General features: G+C 43.8%; 1 protein-coding gene across 2 annotated transcripts in view; it reads right to left on the bottom strand.

Moving 5' to 3' along the window:
* The window catches only part of lsp1 (lymphocyte specific protein 1), a 45289-nt gene that overhangs the window by 4435 nt on the left and 18848 nt on the right, over positions 1-22006 (bottom strand). Inside the window, exons 1-11 of one of the 2 annotated variants that reach the window (XM_004913469.4) lie at positions 14858-15190; positions 7686-7835; positions 7070-7310; positions 5610-5707; positions 5003-5114; positions 4342-4449; positions 2618-2661; positions 2286-2367; positions 763-897; positions 328-423; positions 162-236 (exon numbers count right to left, since the gene is read on the bottom strand). In XM_004913469.4, coding sequence (XP_004913526.2) covers positions 162-236; positions 328-423; positions 763-897; positions 2286-2367; positions 2618-2661; positions 4342-4449; positions 5003-5114; positions 5610-5707; positions 7070-7310; positions 7686-7835; positions 14858-14931 — 1215 coding nt within the window. In that variant the 5' untranslated portion in view covers positions 14932-15190. Of the gene's footprint in view, positions 1-161; positions 237-327; positions 424-762; positions 898-2285; positions 2368-2617; positions 2662-4341; positions 4450-5002; positions 5115-5609; positions 5708-7069; positions 7311-7685; positions 7836-14857; positions 15191-22006 lie in introns of those variants that run through there. The other variant, XM_002938897.5, reaches the window with a different exon arrangement.

Raw genomic sequence — 22006 nt, 5'->3', positions numbered from 1 at the left:
CTTAACACACAAGGCTCAACTAAAGACTGCCTGCCGCAAGTGCTCTGTAACCGAACCCTAAGGGGCATGATTTTGTGTCAGGGCATTTGTTAATTGTCTAAATTACCAACACCTGTATTCCCCATTCTGGTTAGTGACAGTAATGCCCCTGATATACTTACCTTCCCACTTTGATCCGACTTGGTAGTCTGCTCCCATAGATTTTTCTTACTGAGCACATCCCCAGGCCTCACCTCCTGTAGAGAGAGAAAAGCAAGCAGCTGAGGTACATGCCCTCACTTACACACATACGCACATACACACACACACAAACAGAAGGTACCTTACCGCTGGCTTAGAAGGTGACTGAGCGGTGTCTTCTGGTTTCCCTTTGCCCCACTGACTAATCATTTCTGACACACCAATGGCGATCCCTTCTGTATCCTGTATTATCAACAATACTGAAATCAGTCCACAAGATATAATAATCCCTTGGTCCCCTGGGCCAACGACCAACGTATGAGTGGCCAAATTGGGCCCAGATCCACACGTTTAGTGACTTCATCAAACAAATGGATCTTGCAGCATATGGCCAACTTAACACTAACTTACAAACTTGCACTTCTTCATTCAGTGCTGGAAACCAATCAGAAATTTGCTTTCATTTTCTAAATTGTTCTTTTAACACCTGTCATATGCAGCCATGAAGCCAATAAATAATGTCATTATTTATTCCACACACGTCAGGTAATATTTATATATACATACAATGTGGGACTGTACCTTGCTGGGTGTTGATTTAGATGCTGAGGTCACATCCCCAGTCTCCCAGCGATTCTTCTTGGCTGAAACTGCATCTATAGGGCTCAGCAGTTCTAAAGATGGTGTCCGAGTCAATTTGGGTTGTTTACCGGATGTCTGTGAATGAGGGCAACAGGGGTTATAATTCAAGTGGAAGTGTCCTTCCCTCCATCTACACATTTATGTTAGGGCTACAGCACTGGGAACATTGGTTGCTTTGAAGCCAATTCAAAATACATTTTTTAAAGTCACTTGGCTAAAGAAATGGAGCGACTGGGTTGGCTATAAATAAAAGAGCCTTAATAAATTACTTTTAATGGCATAACAATGGTAGCTGGCTATGAAAGAGTGACTCACTTGATTAGGGGTAAATTACTGAGCTTGCCAAAAAGAAATGGTGTGGGTTGGCTCTCTGTGAAGAGGACATGGCTCCGTTGGCAGGCACTTTGGGAGTGGTATAGTTGGTGAGGGAGACAGACTGATTCTCTTGGCAAAGAACATGATCAAAGACAAGCAGCTATTTGGTTAGGAAACAAGTGGCATTAGTGTCTCTAGAGGTAAGGTTAAGGATCCTGGGACTGATTTTCTAGCATATGTGCTAATCTGCCAATAACAACCAATAAAAATGTTGCTTTCATTATTATATTATATTAGACTGATGTAAACTGATTGGATGCAACTGGCAACCTCACTGATACAATTTAGCCCCTATATTAGTAAATCAGCCCCCTTACCTAGTTAACAGGCTGAATGGCACCTTTTACTGCGGAGCGGGGGTAGCTTCTAATTCAATCATTCTGGCTAGTTGGCTGTGGAATGTGAACAGTTTGTTTGGCTATTTAGTGACTGAGTCCATTGGCCAACAGCAGGGATTCTTAGTTTCTCTCCACTCAACAGCCTATTTATTCAATAGCAAGCCATATGTCTTGGGTTGTTAGAGAATGATGGTGCCAGCTGCCACTGCAAGTGGGGCTAGCTTAACTGGCTACTGACTACAGAATGCAAATAGTTTGGCTGGCCAATGAGAAGGTGACCAGGTGAGTTTTAATGCTACTTGTTGGAAGAGTATATTTCTTCAGCTGTCAGAGACTAAATGGGCTCAGCAATGTACTGGCATTGACTCAGCGAGTGAGAAGGAATCAGCAGAATAGGTAGACAAGAGAATAAACTGCTTAGCTTGGATCACTTGGTGCTAAGAAGCAGATTGTTTAGTTATCAGGGGAGTGAAAAGTAGTGAGACTACTGAGTGGGTGAGGCTAGAGATTTTGTAGGTTGCAACTGAGTAAAAACTGAATATCTCATTTACCGAGGGTTTAATAGCTAGGAGTTCAGATTGCGAGCTGCTATGTAGATTAGTTAGTCAGTGATCAATTAATTAGTGATTAGTGTTTGGGTTACCTAATGACCAATCAGTGCAGCTGCTTAGAGACAATATGAGAGTACTAACAAAGAGTAGTGGCTCTCAGCCCCTGAAAATGCCAAGAGCACTTCTATTAGGTACCTACCTCTATGGCATGTGTGTATTGCTCCAGACGATCATCGATTTTGCTTATTGGAAGAGGTGGCTCACTCTTCTTTATGCTGTTGCTAAAGGACAGTATAGGAGGGGCAGCATTAGACACTGGCAAAAGAATAAAAGCCCAGGTGAACTAATGAGAGGCATAATATGGGCGCACAAAACAATGGAAGAAAGTGAGTATGACATGGCTGGAAAGACAAAAGGGCATGACTGACATGACTGACCAGGAGTCATACATAACTGGTGGTTATGTATGAAAATATCGGGCATGTATGGGCAGTTTAAGATGGACTATCTAATGACTACTGTGTCACTCACCTCTTTTGGATGGAACGGTTCAGGCACTCTGTCCTTTCGGTTAGCTGTCAGGCACAGGAGAAAGAGCAAGGTGAGTAAACAGAGACAGCGATAAAGGATGCAAGGACTCATTAGGAACATTAGTGTGGCGGGCAAGGGCTAAAGTGAATGCAAAAGTGTGTGCACATTGAAACTATTCAGAAAGGTACTTGAGCCCATATACACTCCTTTGCAACTTTTGTCAAGTAGTTGCAACCATAGATGCAACCTGGAATGAGTAATTGGGGCCAGCCTGGACCTACCATTGATTCCAGGATTTCTTTAACAGGTTGTGTTAATGGCTGCAACTGGCTTGCACCAATTTAAGCTGGCACTAACATTGTTAATAACACTACACAAATGTTAGGTTAAAAAAATGTGCTGCAATTGGTGCATTGGTGAATTTTGCCCTTTGTACGTTGAACTGCATTATTAAATAAGCCCTGTAGTCTGACTGAGGGACTAGGAGAAAGAGTGGAGAGACAGAGGACAGGGGAAACAAACTGCAGAGGGAGGAGAGAGACATAAATAAGAGGTGACACGCAGAAGAAAGGAAGTGGAGAAGCCCTAATTAGTATTCCACAAAGCGTCTCTCGTTCCTGGAAATGCCGAAAAACCTCATTCTGTTGGAGGCTCAGATCTTTTATCCTCCCAGGGCATCCCATTATCAGGGAATTGAAACCAAATGAGGCATTATCATTGCTGCTCCAAGTACCAAGGTCTACATGGCGCCCAGAGTCAGGTGAAACAATACATTTTTCCACAGACACTGAAATCCAACACTTCAGTCAAAATCAGAAATATATTGATGTCTAAAACATCAATGCTACAAAGCAGGACAATGTCACAGTCTGAATTTTTGGGCCAAAAATGCACATTTGAGCAGGGACAAGCAGGGACAGTTTCCATGTATATCAGTGACAAAAGGCACAGGGCAGGGGGCGGGGGTGATGGGCGTTTCTCCACTGTGTGAATAAACCTTTTATTACAAAGAAATATATGGTATTTTTATTTAAATGAATAAGGGTAATGTCAGTTAAGGTGAACTTTTTGTAGCTCACCCTGTGTGACATTAGCTGAGCGAGGAGAAGAGAAAGAGGCCAAAATGCAGGGCGACCATTCTTAGGATATAGTTCACTATGTTCTGCTTAGATTTTAATTTTATCACTGCAAGAGTGGTTTTTGGGGGTTATAACAAGCACGTTTCCATCAGGTCTAGTAACCCGTAGCAACAAATCACTAGCATGCATTGGTACGCAGTTTCAAAGAAGTTATGTTTTTCTAAAAAAAAGCACCAAGGCTATTCTGCCATCTATCTATTGTATCTGTCAGGGCAAACACCTTTGTAAGGGCAGAGACACACGGGGCGATTAGTCGCCGCACCTTTTAGTTATGCAAGTTGACTTTTCACCATAGAGGAGCATGAGGATCGCGGCGACTATTCGCTCAACCAAATTCAGCGTGCAAATTGTCACTGCAACTTTTTTTGAAGTCGTGGCGACTAATCGCCCCGTGTGTCTTCGCCCTAAAGGTTACCAGAAGCATTTTCAAGAGAAGTTTTATGATTAATGGTCAACAAAAGATAAGTATAGTGGAAGAGCCTTATCAACTGGCTCAGAAGCAAATCCCACCTTTGAGCATGGACTTTGGGGAGGGAGTGGGTGAGTAAGTAAGGGGTGAGGGTAACGCTGAAGCCAGGGTCTCACCTTTACAGTTGTTGCGATGGTTCCTTCGCTCTCTCCATCACTGCTCACTGACAGCCTGCGGTCAGCTGCCTCCTCTGCCTCCCACTCCCTGGGTGTTTCTGATTGGTCCTGATCAGTACATAAGCAGATTGTTAGCTATGGGGATCAGTACCATAAAACATATCAGGATATAGCCCATTCACCAAATACCGAACAGCACAAGACATTTATGATGGCTTCACCCTATACAAATCAAATTTATTAACAATAAAAATGGAGAGGAAATACAAAACACTGCCAACTGCCCCTTCATCCTGAATCTTAAATTGGTAATACTGGCAGATTTGCTATGTCTTAGGGCAATGGCACACACAGGGAGTTTCCCTACACTTTGCTGCCCCTCTGCAGAGCTGGAATTTTATGCAACAGCCCCCTCCATAGGCTTTAATGGTGCTAGTGCTCCTGCAAGTCAAGTGACAAATGCTTGACCCACAACTGCCCTAGTACTAGCTGGGTGTGGTAATTGCCATACAAGTCAGTGGAGAATTGCCAGTGTTGTGCCAGCTGCCACTGAGCTGGAAATAACAGAGGCCACAAAATGCCAGGAATCGACCACAAGTACCAGTGCCCTTAGAGCCATTTAAAGGCAAAGTAAGAAGTTCCTGGGTGGTGTTTATGTTACCTGCTGTTTAGAGGAATAATAGCCAGAGTACTCCGCATTGGTCTCTTCTGGTACCTCTGGGCTTTTAGGCTCATCTTCCAATGTCTCCTCATGTACGTGTGACTCTGAATTACTAGAAAAAAAAATTACCAACATTGAGATAATGAGTTTATGCATATTAGGGGGATGTCCCCTACTCACCCCAAACCCACCCACTTTGCGGTTCCCTTTGGTTCCACTGAGAAGTTGTTTTAAATATGTGTTGTTGGCTGAACTGCATTCTATGCAGCTATGCTATGAATTAGTTATCAACCATTGCTACACCCAGGTCTGTGAATCCCCAGCTGTGCTGGCCAATTGCAAACATGAAGAACTATGAGTCAGCTGGCTGGCTAAGAATCCTGGGAGGAGTAGTTTCGCAACAAAGACTGATAGAACAGCAAAAAAGAAATACATGTCTGCTGTATGATTGCAAGCTAGCAGCCAACTCTAAACATCTGTTTTATGAAACAGCCACAAATTACATGTATAAGTCTAATGAATGAGTTCTGACTCTTGAGCTTATGAGGACCATGTGTCCTGTTGTTCCCACTTGGTAATATGGGGATGATTAGCAATAAAGCCGCACCTTGTTGCCCACTGGTGGCTCTGGAAGTTCTGCTCATCTTGCTCACAGGGCTCGGGGCTTCTCCGCTCACAGTTGCAGGGGTCGGGCTCGTCGCTAAGCTGGCAAGAGAAGACACGTAGAGATGGTGAGGCTCACTTCCAGAGCTTTGTCATTTCTCAGAGGTGCCAAATTCTGTGAGATTAGTGTTCTAAGCTTTTGGCCCCCTGTGTGAGATTCCAGGCTCTGCTCATATCAGGCACTAGAGCAGTTAGGATTATGGGATGATCATGTTCTGTGCAGGCACAGCTCGGGCAAATTAGGCTGATTTGAACTACAGCTCCCAGAAAGGCTGCCAAAGGAGCCGCTAATGGTTGGATGTCCTTATGAGCAGATCAGCTGATAGTCAACAATTGTATATGTTGTTCTTAGAATTTATATAATAAAGAATATTTCTCCTAACTAATCGGCAAAGGGAAAAATGTAGTCAACTGATCTGTAAGATGCCATAGACAGTCACTATTTATTGGGCTGGTGGGGACTGTTTGTACCTCTGGGTACTGGGAATGCCAGGGGGGCTGTAAGGTGCCACAGACAGTCACTATTTATTGGGCTGGTGGGGGGGGGCTGTTTGTGCCTCTGGGTACTGGGAATGCCAGGGGGGGCTGTAAGGTGCCACAGACAGTCACTATTTATTGGGCTGGTGGGGGGGGGCTGTTTGTACCTCTGGGTACTGGGAATGCCAGGGGGGCTGTAAGGTGCCACAGACAGTCACTATTTATTGGGCTGGTGGGGGGGGGCTGTTTGTGCCTCTGGGTACTGGGAATGCCAGGGGGGCTGTAAGGTGCCACAGACAGTCACTATTTATTGGGCTGGGGGGGGCTGTTTGGGCCTCTGTGTACTTGGTTTCACCAGGGCCTATTTTAAATCCCTGTTCAGACTTGGACTGGAGGGGGTCCTAAAATATTGACACCACCAAAATGTTACTTGTCCACAGTTTCTGCTTTCCCTATAGTTACCCCACTGTTCTGATTCCCTTTAAACATATTTTTGCTAACTCCCCACTCCTTCCACATTTGATTTTTTTCTAAACAGACACTGAAGTCCCCCCCCCCCACCCTTTGTAGTAGCTTCTGGAGACAAGTGCCCTGTTTGCTATTAACCAATATGCAGAAAGTATTGATAGAGTGGAATGGATGCCCTGAAAGAGTTAAACTGGCAGATATTGTTTGTTCTTTTTCATGAATATACATGAGCCACTCAATATGAATAGAATATTCGATGAGATCATGTGCCATTCAAGTGCAATCAGATTGCCTAAACTAAACCAGGGGCCTCTAGTAGCAATTCTCTCTCTCTCTATGCCAGTGTCCATGTAGAAATATGGCCGGCAGGGTGTGTTATCTGGGTTATAGCACTCTATCCCCAATAATTTTAATGTTAATCCAAATGCTAGCCATTCAAATCTTTAAACCCTCATATACCTCTGTCACTTCATAACGGGATGTGCCTTCATCCTCTTCTTCCTCCTCCCTTGATATTGGTGCTTCATCACTCTCGTCTTTTTTAACCGTTGGGGAGTCACTTCCTTCCTTTTCAGCTGCCCTGGCTTCACCTGTCTCCTCAGTGGCCTGGAATGCTTCCTGCAGTTTCTTCTGCTGGGACCAGTCACTGAAACCTTCATCTTCCTCACATTCCATGGGACCCCCAGGCTTTAACCCCACACTGAAAAAAAAGAATTGTACATCAATGTGAGGCTAATGTTCAGGGATAGAATAATCTGTAATGTCTATTAAAAAGAGTAAATAAAGAATGTCCTTGGATTTTTTAGCAGCTGGCCAATAACCAACCAATCATTTATGTGCATTGATATCCATGACCCCATTTCCATGTATAACCTTGCAATCTGAACAAAGGACCATGTTCCAATGGCCAAAAGTCACTGTGGCCAGCAGAAAATGGCACCTGTGGTCAACAGGCAACCGGATCAGAAAATTAAATTATATATATATTGTATATAGCTGGTGAAGGAAGAGGAAATGGTTTCTGGACACAAAATAGTCCCGAAGAAGTTTTCCGTGACCCAGAAACCACTCTTACCGGTCATCAGTCTCGGGGCAGGTTGCGTCTGTCACGCCCTCTCCCGTTTCTCCATCCTCACTCCCATCCTGTTGTTGTCTTTCACGTTCCCTCCGGCGGCGCTCTCGGGCTGCCTCCTCCTCATCCTCAACGCTCCACTGGGTGGTAAGTCTGCAAAGACAAGATGGAATAAGGAATATGGATTTGTGGTTTGCCCGAATTGAGCTTTCCTAGGAGCTATATTACAGGGAGTCAGGGCTAACTGACCCAACGTGGGGCTAACTGCACTGAAGAGTTAAACCTGGCCCACAGTTTACCTATGTGGGCACAGTGCCAGCCCGAGCAGGATGAGCGCTCTTGTACAACAAACCATTGTAACTCTTATAATAGTCTCCAACAAGTAACAAAGGAAGCAGGGAACTTACATCCACTTAGTTGCTAGCCAACCCATAGAAACTCTAGCATGGAAATGTAAACAGACAGAGGGGGGAAATGTAAAAGCATTTAACAATCTATTAAATCCATACCCACAACCTAAATGTAAATGACATACCAGTATCAATAGAAAATTAAGTAACAAATAGAAGCCTGTAGTGCCATGTTAAGATGGAATCTGATGATTGTCAGGCTGTTTTTCCTGCAGATATCATAACCTGCAACATAATCCTACTATAGGCACCATCTCTCCCTACTATACCTGCTATCCCACAGCCCCAGTCCCTTCCCAGAGGCTATTATCCCCCCACTGCTACTATAGGCACCATCTCTCCCTACTATACCTGCTATCCCACAGCCCCAGTCCCTTCCCAGAGGCTATTATCCCCCCACTGCTACTATAGGCACCATCTCTCCCTACTATACCTGCTATCCCACAGCCCCAGTCCCTTCCCAGAGGCTATTATCCCCCACTGCTACTATAGGCACCATCTCTCCCTACTATACCTGCTATCCCACAGCCCCAGTCCCTTCCCAGAGGCTATTATCCCCCCACTGCTACTATAGGCACCATCTCTCCCTACTATACCTGCTATCCCACAGCCCCAGTCCCTTCCCAGAGGCTATTATCCCACTGCTACTATAGGCACCATCTCTCCCTACTATACCTGCTATCCCACAGCCCCAGTCCCTTCCCAGAGGCTATTATCCCACTGCTACTATAGGCACCATCTCTCCCTACTATACCTGCTATCCACAGCCCCAGTCCCTTCCCAGAGGCTATTATCCCCCCACTGCTACTATAGGCACCATCTCTCCCTACTATACCTGCTATCCCACAGCCCCAGTCCCTTCCCAGAGGCAATTATCCCCCCACTGCTACTATAGGCACCATCTCTCCCTACTATACCTGCTATCTCACAGCCCCAGTCCCTTCCCAGAGGCTATTATCCCCCCACTGCTACTATAGGCACCATCTCTACCTACTATACCTGCTATCCCATAGCCCCAGTCCCTTCCCAGAGGCTATTATCCCACTGCTACTATAGGCACCATCTCTTCCTACTATACCTGCTATCCCACAGCCCAGTCCCTTCCCAGAGGCTATTATCCCACTGCTACTATAGGCACCATCTCTCCCTACTATACCTGCTATCCCACAGCCCCAGTCCCTTCCCAGAGGCTAATATCCCCCCACTGCTACTATAGGCACCATCTCTCCCTACTATACCTGCTATCCCACAGCCCCAGTCCCTTCCCAGAGGCTATTATCCCACTGCTACTATAGGCACCATCTCTCCCTACTATACCTGCTATCCCACAGCCCCAGTCCCTTCCCAAAGACTATTATTCCCCCACTGCTACTATAGGCACCATCTTTCTCTACTATACCTACTATATTTATATAATTTTACTATGTAGGCTTTAAAATGTTTATGACTAAACTATAATCACGGTAATGACATTGGGTTAGTCAATATCTCTGTAAACATAACTTAGCACAGACCCTAAAATGTCCCATTTTTTAAATTTCTGGCCTACCCATTATACCAAAGCTGGAGGTGGGAGTGAGAGTAGTAGCAGCAGTGATAGTGACATTATCAGTGGAATCCCCTGCACAGCCCGTCCATCCCAGGAATGAGTAACCTCTGGCACAATGCACATGCGTGTTCTCACGGGCCTGTATCCTGCTGGCCTTTAACCTTCCCATCAGGAGATATTCAGAGCACTGCCCCCACCCAATACCCTACAGTTGCTCTGCATACAATTAGCCCACCGGGTGGTTATTCCATAACAGGATGCAGTAGATGAGATGTGGGTTGCACAAGAATCCTTGGCCCATTGAAGTTGCGTAACCTTTAGATAGTTCATTGCTGACAACATAACAAACTGAGTATTTCTGCTCCCGGGGCTGGACGTCTGCACTTGGCAATGAACTATGAGCCGTTGTATCAATTTTGTCAAATTAAATGGGATGTAAACCCAAAATAAGATTTTACCTAATGACAGAAAATATATTGATTTAAAAGTTATTGTAAATGGCATTGCTGCTAAATGCAATATTTGTCCGTCCCTTGCTATTCTCCCCACTCACTGCTGGTTCTGACAATGAAAGCAAAAGCCAACTCTCCTCCAGCCAAGACTACAGTTCCCACAATGCCTTTCATGCCTCTTAGTGCATATATTAAACAGCTGGTTTCTGCTACATTGTTTCAGTAGTCAGAACCAGCCAATTTAAGTAGATAGAAAGTGGCTATTATTATTTTAGCATTCCTTATCTATCTTTTTAGGCTCTCTCTTGTTCATCTTCCAGTCTCAATCAAACCATTGCCCAGTTGCTATGGTGAGGGACTTTAGCAACCAGACTGCAGCTTACCATTCCAAACCAAAAAGCTGCTGTCAGCGTGACTATTCCTTTAACACAGATTTGTATTTAAGTAGAGAAAACCGTTTCTCCAGATTCATATAACCCCCTTAGGCACCAATGGAATTATTATGAGATAAACTGTGAGATAAGGCTTTCATTAAACTGAATTGGCTCCTTTGAGAGAAAAACTATGTGCTGCTGCCTGCAACGCATTCCAACATGGCTGGGAAAAAAAATTCCTTGCCTTATCATATCGCATTGCTGGTTGACCACAATATATATATATATATATATATATATATATATATATATATATATATATATATATATATATATATATATATATATATATATATATATATATATATATATATATAATAGCCTTATTAGTTGTAGTGCAGCCACAGCTGCATTGCTGCTGCTTGGATCATGATGTACTATAAGATAAGGATAATGGCTATGCTTCCATAAACATCTCTTGATTGCTCTGAGACCAATTAGTCTAAGAAATTTCAAATGAAGGGCCTGGAAAATGCCAGATTTGATGCAGAACCTCTGAACCTCATTGATGTAAAGAAGAGGTCCCCAACCTTTTTTACCCCTTAAGCCACTTTTTACATATAAAGAGTTGGGGAGCAACACAAGCATAAAAAAGTTACTGGGGGTGCCAAATAAGGACTGTGATTGGTTATCTGGTAGACCCAATATTGACTGGCAGCCTACAGGAAGCTCTGTTTGGCAGTACACCTGGTTCCTAAGCAGCCAAAACTTGCCCCAATCCAGGAAATCAAAAATAAGCACCTACCTACCAATCCAGCTGGTAAAAAATGGCACTTGGTGCCATTGTTGCAAATCGGTAAAAGATTATAGACCTACTTCAGAAAAGGTGGCAACCCAGTGACCATTTAGGTTTCTTCTTGGATACACTGGGTCATCTATTTACACAGGTATCCAATGGGTACATTTTAATCAAGTGATCTAAGCACTCGGCTGGTGGGTATATTGGTTGGATCAATAGGTTTTTGGCTCAGTACATGGCTAACCTGCACATTTAGCCATATAAAAGTCCCATAGGATGATCATGGTTGGACATAGCTCATTAGTGGTCAACACTGATCCTATAATCGGCACAGACAGTGCATACATATTCCACTAATAAAGTCCCTGCCTAAATCTTCAGCCAAAAGAACAAAGTTTCAAAACGTCTGTGAACTCCGACTAAATCATGAAGTGTTTGGATCTATGTAGGTGTGCAGCTGAAGGGATGATCTGCAGTCACCATGTGAAGGTTGTGTGAATGGGGCAGTCGAATGGCATGAAGACGCTCTGCCCCAAAGAGCAGGGAGACGTGGGCCAGACCTTCTGTTCTGCGATGCTCTGCAAAGGCTGAGAAATGAGTAAGCACAGAACCATCTGCATGAGCAGAACAATGATTCATTCTCTAGTGGAGGGAGAAGCAGAGAAAAAGAATCTGACACGTAACCACATCATCCCTAATATGATATCTGTTTATATAGTTGTACAGAGCGCTCTGCAGCATCATATAGTGATATATTAGTGCTCTGACACATCAGATTGCTTCCATATCACTATCATAAACTGTCTACAAGGTCCTTATCTATAAGCTGCAGGCAGAATAAACTGCTATAGCACACAGCAGCACTACATAGGGCTGGACCAACAGTAGGACCAGTCTAAAAGTGGCCATTATGGGCCAAACTGACAATCCTGCCATTTCATTTTTGACCCACGTACAGTGGGCAAGCGAGTAGATCTTCTCCCTATATCCCCACCTGCGGTCGGGCAGGCCCGTCGTTAGTGCCCATGCACAAGTCGATAAAGCCAGCGTTAGTGCCCATACATGGGCCGATAAGCTGCCGAACTGGTCTTAAGGACCGATATCGGCAGCTATAATCAGCCCGTGTATGGGGACCTTTAGGGCTCTGGCACACGGGGAGATTAGTCGCCCGCGAACAGGGAGTTTTGCCGCGGGCGACTAATCTCCCCGTGTGCCAGAGCCCTTAGTTGTATAGTCAACAGAGAGATATTAGGAGTCTGTGATCCTTTGGTAAATGGGGAGATTGAGACAAGAACACTGATTATAGTCCCATTACATGGCTGCCTTATATGTTTCAGCACACAGCTACATTGCCTCTATAGGTAACTGGAATTTATCAATGGTGTTATCCCAAAGACATATACAAAGGGTCATTAATACAGCTCAATCCCATTGCACTTAACGCTTCAGCTATCCACTATGGCCATACACTTTACCCGTTCTCAGACCTCCAGCTACCACTACAGACATTCCATGCCATAAATATACTATACTTCACCTGTACTTTGACTTTTAGTTACCATAGCAGGCATTCTGCTCTAATGTGGCCAAACACGGATTATCATCCAGCACTACAAGCATACTATTCCCCATAAGCCATCCATTTTAGCTGCATTCAGACCTCCACTTATGGCCATCCAGATCAGTGGCACCCAGACCTTCACTTATCAACATAGGCAATTACATTTGGGCATTCACAGAAGCCAAGCTTAATCCTCCATATACCACTACAGACATTCTGCTTTAGATGAATTCAGTCCAGAATGCTTCCCATTCAACAGTGGCTTTTAGACTATAGACAGATTCAAAACCGACAGATTCAAAACCTCCAGCTACCACCACGGACATTCCATTCCACACTAACGATCCCCTTTAGACACAAACATAGACCTCCAACTACAACCATAGCCTTTCTTTTCTATAATATAAATATCATTTCTACAATACTTTTATATTTGTGTTTTTTATTATTTTGTATAATGGCTATCCATTTTAATTGTCCACATACCTCATGTACTACTACAGGCATTCTATTCCACTGGGGCTATCCTGTTTATCTACACTCAGACCTCCAGCTACCACCATAGACATTCCATTGTACACTGACCATTCTTTATAAACTCACCCAGCTTCCCCCACATACATTGCATTCCACAGTGTCCATCAGCTTCAGCATGAACCAGATCTCCAGCTACCACCCTAGGCATTCCATTTCACATCCCTACTGCCATCTAAATTATCTTTAGATCTGCAGATAACGGCACAGGCATTTTAGCCTAATTACAAGGTATTGCATGTATTAGAAGCAGTATTATTGGTCCTGCTGCTTATATATTATTTTATACAGATAGACTGTAAGCACCCCTGGGACCGAGACTGATGTGATGATTTCTGTAATGTGCTGTGTTGGCACAATATTAAATAAAGGATAATAAAATAATAATACTCCATCTTCATTTTCAGTATTCACTCCCACACAGAATTACAGAACTTCCACCCATCATTTTGCTACTCTATTACTTACTCACCACTTTGGTATTCCATGAAGTAATCATATACCTTTTAATGATCAGTTTACCTCCCCTTTAATGTGGGATTCTTATGAAAAACACACAATGCAATGCTGAACAAAACAAGCAAGGGAGGTACCTGCTTAGATCAGTTAACGCTTAGCTGTAAGCTGACAAGGGACTTCCTTGCCTTAAGAGCTTTCAATCAATTAAAGAGAAGGGTTCAAGACAATAACACAAGCTGCTGATGAATTCATTAAGCTATGACCTGAATCCTACACTTTCCCTTAATCCTTCAAATATTCATTCATTGTTTTTATGAGTACAAAGTTTGTTTCATGTAAATTATTATAGTCCAATAGTGGACCTTCTGTGTTTTAACTACAACTCCCAGAATGCCCTAGCTGGACTTTGGCCATTGGAAGGGCAAGGAAGTTGTACATTAACAGCTGGTTGGGTAAAACAGATATAAAGGGTCATATTATCCCTGGTGCTATTGCCCCTGTGGGGCCCTGACATGGGGCCGGGACAAACACAATTGCTCGCACACAGCACACAGACACACCTCTACTCATTGCATTGCTGTTTCTCACACACACAGCAGATACTACCCCATGATACTGCTCCTCCATACACCCTTGCATTCCCTATCCCACCTTGGTACCCCAATCCCTGCACATTGTCACACACCTTCACCTCCCATTGCCAATTCTCCGCTCCTGCCCCTACCCCCCCCCCCCCCCAGTCCTCGCATCTCTCACTGATCACATTCCTTTACATCCTCTACCAAATGCTCCTCTTCCTCACATTTTCTTTGTTCTGATTCATGTACATATTCCATTAATTTCTCTATCTATTCTGCTTACAGGATTCCAATCTCTGATTTCCTACCTGACTGTTGCTTTTACTTCTTTTCCATTCACCCCACATCCCCATCCCTCCATTTCATCCCTCTGCCCATGTCTAACCTTTTAGCCTTCCTTTCTCTCTTTGTTCTTGCCCCCCATCCCTCTCTAGTGCCCCCCATCCCCTCAGTTCTCACCTCAGTAGATTCTGCAGGCTTTTCTTGCTGGAATTCCTCCTCAGGATTGAGGTGGGCACCCTTTCACACTCCATCCTTCCACACCTATCCCCTTGCCCTATTCTGTCCTTTGTATGTGCTTCTCCCCCCTCTCTCCCCCCACACCACACCTACTGGGATCTCCTGTGAGAATGTGTGTGTGTTGGTGTCTGTCTCTCAGTTATCTCTGCCTTTGCCCTGTTCCTGCCGTCCTCCTCTCTCTCTCCCTTTCTCTAGTTTGCAGGAAGTTTCAGCTGCTGCCTTTCCTTTTGTTATACGGTCCTGCTCCCTCTCCCTCCTCCCTTGCTGCTGGGAAGTCAGGGGGAGATGATATGAGGTAAGAGGAAGCCAGACCCTCCCTGCCCCTGTGTTTGGGGAAGGGGAGGAGGGTGACAATATGTCTCTGTCTGTGTCTCCCCCCACAAACACTCTCAGGGGGAGTCCCTGTATCACAGCAACTGCATTTTCTCTGATGCTTCATTCCTGTGTTACCAAAGAGCCCTCTCCATCCCCTCCTTTCCCTCATTCCTCAGCTCCCTATCCCCTCTTTCTCTTCTGCTCCTCACATTCTTTGTTCTGAGGTACCTCACATTTGCTATTGCTGGGGTTCGCATATCACTGATAAGCTATGAGATTGTGTGGAGGAATATCCCCTGTTTAGGGGCATGACACACGGGGAGATTAGTCGCCGCGACAAATCTCCCTTGTCACGGGCGACTAATCTCCCCGATGTGCCATCCCAGAATGTAAATGGCTGGTGGGGTGGCATACGCGGTGCCGAAGTTGCCTTGAGAGGAAACGTTGGCGACTTTGGCAAATCGCACCGCCGCGTATGCCATCCCACCCACGATTTACGTCTAGCTGGTGGGATGGCATTGCGGGGAGATTAGTCGCCTGCGACAACGGAGATCGTTCCCACCCACCACAGACGTTCAGGGCTGAATTGTCAGATTTGGAGGTAGAAACAATAGAAATTCTACCTCCTTCCGCCGATTCAGCCCTGAAGGTAGATTTTGCTCAGGCGCTTTTTCAATGGTGCCCAATCAAAATCTTTTAATCCGCCTGATCGGCGAGTTGACTGATATCCGCAGTTTTCTGCGATATTGGTCGCCTCACCGACTTGCCATACACGCACCGAATATTGTACGAAACAAGGTTTGGTACGATATCATCAGTGCAAGTATGGACAGCTTTAGATATTTAATGCCACAGCAGACCTACTTAAATCCCCAAGCACACCTCTCCCCGTTACAGATAAACAGGTGATAAATAGCATAAACAAAGGTGATAAACAACTATGCTTCACATAAATAGGAAATATCACCAAAACATGTATGGGAGCAGATTTATCAAAATGTGAGATTAGGGCTCAGCACAGAAAAATTCACCCACTTTCTATTCATTTCTATGGGATGTTTAGTAACATATTTATCAATAGGTCAATGTTCCTAATAATAATAATCACCCATTTAGGTTTTTCAGGGGAAAAAACTGCTGCAAATTCCATATATATTCTCTTTGCCAAAAGCAGCTACACTTTGGGGCAAACACCAAGTGCGCTGATCATTTGCTCGGTGGCATTGTGTTGTGGCATCTCTACCTTGTGTTTGCCGTTGCTTGTACAGCTAAATAAGATATCCCAGAGGTCACAGGGACGCCTTTTTTCTATACACATCAGGCTTCTTGTCCATGGGTCTATTGAGATGCTCAGCAGGGAGTCGCTTTGAGCCCAAATTAACATAAAATAGCTGAAAGGAACAATAGCTCGGGCTCATTCGTTTGCACAGAACTGAGTGTAATTAGTGGCACGTTATAAAAAACGAATGGTGTGTTGGGCTTATTATCAGTTGGGATAGCCAGAATTATAGCAACTACCTTAAGCTGGCCATACACGCACCGATACTATCGTACGAAACCTCGTTTCATACGATATTCGGTGCGTGTATGGCATGTTGGCGAGTTGACCGATATCGCAGGAAGCTGCTGATAACGGACGACTCGCCGATCGGCCAGGTTAGAAAATTTTGATCGGGCGCCATAGAAGGCGCCTGACCAAAATCTGCCGTCAGGGCTGAATCGGCAGAAGGAGGTAGAAATCCTATTGTTTCTACCTCCTTATCTGCTGTTTCAGCCCTGACTGTGTGTGGCGGATCTGACAATGTTTCATCGTTAGATTGCCACGTGTATGGCCAGCTTTAGACTTTATGCCTTGAACACATTTGCTAAAGCAGAATAATACACAATTAAAGCCCTCCATGTGTCATTGAAACGCTGTGAATTGATTAAAGGCAGTGGGAAGCACCAGTAATATCTATGTTATTGCCTGAAAACATGTGAGTTCTGGGGTGGCGGGTTCAGGGCTTCTTGTTTGTAAAGGCCTTTTTGAAGTCCACGTGTCATTCATTAGTTATCAGCAGAGATGTGTGCTGCACTGATTTCTAAACAGCCATGCAGAGATCTCAACTAAAGCTAAGCATACACGTAAAGATCCACTCCTTTGGTGAGGTCACTAAACAATGCAGTCCTTGTTCAACTCCATTTTCTAACCTGCACAATGATATAAAAGGAACAGGGCGATGGCGCTTAGATGGAAGGAGGGCTGGTTATGGAGCAGATTGTGAAAGGAAAATGGTTGCATTTAGGCCAATCGGGGGCTGGCCGGGGCTAAACTTAAGGATACCAGCGCCAGCTTTGGCAGGTGTTTTACCAGCTAAGCCAGTGAAATACCAGCCAGGTCGAAACACTAACGTCAATTGTGGATTTATTCTAATTGTTGGCAGGGCCCACCACCAGGTCTGGACTGGGATTCAATATAGGCTCAGGCATTTTATGTACAAAGTGGCCCAAACAGCCCCCACCAGCCCAATAAATAGTGACTGTCTATGGCATCTTACAGCAGCCCCTCTGGCATTTGCCAGAATCCACAGATTGCTAGCCTGGGCCTGGCCACCACCCAGGAGGCCCAAATGACCAGTGGACCAGTAACTAGGGCCATGTGGGGGGAGGGCCCTGCTAAGTTAGTAGTTTTACATGATTACTGATGGCAGCTGCAGAGACATCAGCCAGCCCATAACATAACGGAGATCCAGTCTTGTTTTTTTTAGGCCTGAATTCCTTTTCACACTAAATAACATGAAACAAAGTCTAAAAAAAAAGCTGTTGATCATGATGTCTTTCATGACATGGGGTTGCTTGACATCTCTGTGGCCCTGTCTGAAACCCAAGCAAAGCTCTGACACTAGGATAAAGGGGCACACGTGATGACGTTGGCGCTGTGTGTTCTTGCCACACCCCTTAATACCGCCACCCCTCACTTTCATCACATTGGCCCACCCCCTGACATTACCACCCCTCCCAGCTCTACATCACCATGCAGTTTTATAAATTGCCAGAGATGGCAACCCTTATTTATAAGCCCAAATACCTCATAAATGGAATAAGTTATCAAAATGCCAGAAGTGGATCATTGTTCCCCAATGATATGGAGTTCATATCTCTGGCCAAGAATGGATCATTTATTTATACAGCGCCAACATATTCCATAGCGAGAGAATTTGCAATAATCCCAGTAATTTCCTAGTACAGTTAGGTCTGTGTCATCAGGAGCTAATTAATCTGCCGGGATGTTTTTGCATTGTGGGAGGTAAAATCCATGTAACCACAAGGAGAACACACAAGATCCTTTTTTATTTTTAATAGATTTGGGATTATTTGCCTTCCTCTTCTTCTCCTTTCTACCTTTCCAATGGGGGTCACTGACCCCAGCAGCCAAAACACTGTTGCTCTACAATTTTATTGCTGTTGTTACTTTTTATTACTTCTCTTTCTGTTCAAGTCCCACTCCTATTCATTTTCCCATCTCTCATTCACACCACTGCCTGGTTGCTAGAGTAAACTGGGCCCTAGCAACCATATAGCTGCTAAAATTCCTAACTGGAGAGTTGCTGAATACAAAGATAATTTCTTTTTTAAAACAACACAGACATTTAGAAACGCAAAAATTAGAATAAAGACCAATTGTCAGTTGTTTCAGAATAACTCTGTCTACATTACAGTAAAAAGTTACATTAAAGGGGAACTACCCCTTCATTCCCCTCATTTGAGTTTTGACCATTTTACCCTTTTTTTAGACCAGTATTTCTAGTTCCCACTATTCTGCATATAAATTGCGGATTCTCTCTTCTTCGTCCCCTGTCTAGACAAGCACCTTTCTTTATTCCTACCACTGTTTTGTCAGGCTTATTCATTACCCCCAGGCATTGAGTGTCTCCTGTGTAACCATTACATCATGTCATTGGCCTGTCTCGTGCCAAATCCCTGTTACATTAATTCACTTATTCTGCTGGTCATTTATTATTAGTCAGTTAGATTATTCTATGGCAGACACACTTGTAACAAAAATACGTGCTTTTTTCGAGAAAATTATTTATGGAATCAGGCAAATCTGTCAGAGCAGCTTAGGCCCATTTGAAGTCTGAATAAGCCTTTTGGCGTCACTTTTGACGTTTACTTGCAATATTCAGATTCGGAAAGAATGAATATATATATTTGCAAATGTATGTATTAAGCACAGATGATAAATGTACAGATATGTAAGTTCCAGGTCCCTCAATAAAAATAAACACTGTCAAGCTATCTTCTCCTCTTGACTAGTGGCACCTCCCAATCCCCCATTTACTTACTGATTCCACTCTCCCCCTGCAGCTGTGAGGTCTGCACCCCCAATAGTTACCCCAGTTGGATACAGCATAATGGAATTTATCTGGGAAAAGTGGTATTTCTGATATACAAAAATATTGTACAGTATATTGACTTTACCGACAAGTCAATGCTAAGGGTCAGTTCCAGGCATTTTGTTTCACTGGCCTGTTATTAGGGTTGCCAACCAGACCGTATTTTGCTAGCCTAATTAAAACAACACCAGCCATGGCTGGGGAAATGACATTTCTTGCCAGTAAATTAGTAATAACAGCTTGTTCCGCTCTTGGCCCGCTTACTTAAACCCAATTTGCCCCAAATCTAGCTCCAGAAATTGCTTCTTTTTCACAATGGTCCAGAACCAGCCACAAGGCCAGCTCCTTTTTGTCATTGATCTGCCAATTTGTGTCCCCAGATGCCCCACACCATTGGCCTACCTACTCAGCTTATCCTGACCAATAAGTTTCTTTTATAAAGGTCACAACCTTCCTTGTTATCATTTGTAGGTCAACAGAATTGTGGGAGCTGGGCTGTAGTGGCTGAACCTAACTTGCTGTTTCACAACCTGCAACCAAACCAACCAGAAATCACCTTACATTTTATAACCTGCCCCGACTCCCACTAATACATGGGTCGGATAAGCCACCAGAGGTTGAGATTGGTGCAAATACATCACCATTAATGAGGCAACTGACGTTTGACGTGACCTGGGAGATGCCACCCTAGTCATGTGACCTTGAGTGCTTATATAGAAAATGAGGGACTAGAACCCAGACAATTGGTAGGTAAACCTATGGGTCCTGGAGATTTGTGGCAATGTTACAAAAGGCCCAAGCCTTGGTGTGGCATGACTTTAAGGGTGGCATATCACCTGGGGCTGCATCTGCACTAAGGACAGAACAGGAGAAAAGAGGTTAACTGCAGAAAGGAGACAAGCTGGTGCCTGGCATTTGGGATTCCTGTTGGCTTGCTCATCATTACTAGGCTGTTCTCAGGGCATATGCCCCCTCCCTGCTACCATTTATTATACAAAAGAGATCAATTACAAACAAATACAAAGTTTTTTCCCCAAAATATCATAATAATTGTAGCCCTACCTGGAACATCTTTTCAAGACTCCCTTGTGCTTCGGCACTCTGTGTTTTGCAACTTGGATGCAATTGATGAGCCATAAAGACCAACTGCACAAGGATTATATTTGAGTTTGTGAATGGTCACAACTACAGACTTCATGCCATCCAATATTTGTAAATAAAATTCATGACATTTTAGGCCATCCCCTGATCCACCCTAGGTGCGCCTGGTTACATACAGAAGCCAAAACACCCCTTTTCATCATGCAGGGATGTCCTATTTAAATTGGGACCATTTGGGATATACAGCCAATACATAACATATAGCTTAGAAGCCATGGGTCCCCTTCCATGTAGAGAGCCCAAGTGCATCGTTGAGCATACTAAGGATACTCTGGCAGTCCAAAACATGTGGCTCCCATCTTCTGTCAAATTCCAGTTTCCTATAAATGATCTAAAGTTGTGATGCTCTTAGCTCAAGTAGGTGTTTCAAACCTCAGTATTTAAAATTCTAACAGCTCTAAATATTTAAGTTAAGATTAAATGAGACCTTCATCCATGAAAAGGAAACCTTTTTGACACAGTTGAATGCTAATTCTGGACATGGGCTTTTAAAACTGATGATGTTATATAAACTACATTATATTTACCCTACACATAAAAATCAGAATAAAGATTAGAGCTATGTGATCATTCTGTAGTGAGTCCAAATTAATATTTATCCCCCCTTTACAATTATCATCCTTCTCTTTACTTTTATCTTCTCTTCTCTTTACTTTTTTATTAATGTTGGCATCAAGCCTCATTCTTAACCAGAGAGGTGGCAACCCTAGCCCAATATTATTAGTCACATTCTACTATTGGATACATAGAAATAACTTATTAGACTTTTGCGTGCCTTCTTCATTCCAGTCCTTCATGACTTCATGGGGATGTTTAGAATTTCTCACCAATATTTTCTTATACTGATAACTTTGTCATAAGCCAACGGGGCCCTGAACAAAGGTTTGTCATCTGAGCGAACTTGAACCAAATATCTGATAACAACCGGTGTACTTTTTTTTAATACACAAAGGGTACACACTATTACATACCACTTTAAACACCATTTACCCAAGCACCTTACCAGCACTCTAATACTAAGGTATTGTGAGGTCATGTAATATTTTGGGTCTCCTAAGGTTTTAGTATTTAGAAGAACCATCCTAAGAAGGTTTAGGTTTTGGTGGGCTACAATATTTACAGCACGGCTGGGATATAATTAAAACACAGTTGTTATGCTAAATAAAAGGCCCACTAGAGTGAAAAGATGAACAGCACTGATACACAGAGCATGCCGGAGAATTCCTAACCCCACTTC

Source organism: Xenopus tropicalis, chromosome 4 (assembly GCF_000004195.4).
Source record: "Xenopus tropicalis strain Nigerian chromosome 4, UCB_Xtro_10.0, whole genome shotgun sequence".
NCBI lineage: Eukaryota > Metazoa > Chordata > Amphibia > Anura > Pipidae > Xenopus > Xenopus tropicalis.
The sequence above is the reverse complement of the archived record's forward strand: the minus strand, read 5'-3'. Positions and strand labels throughout refer to the sequence as shown.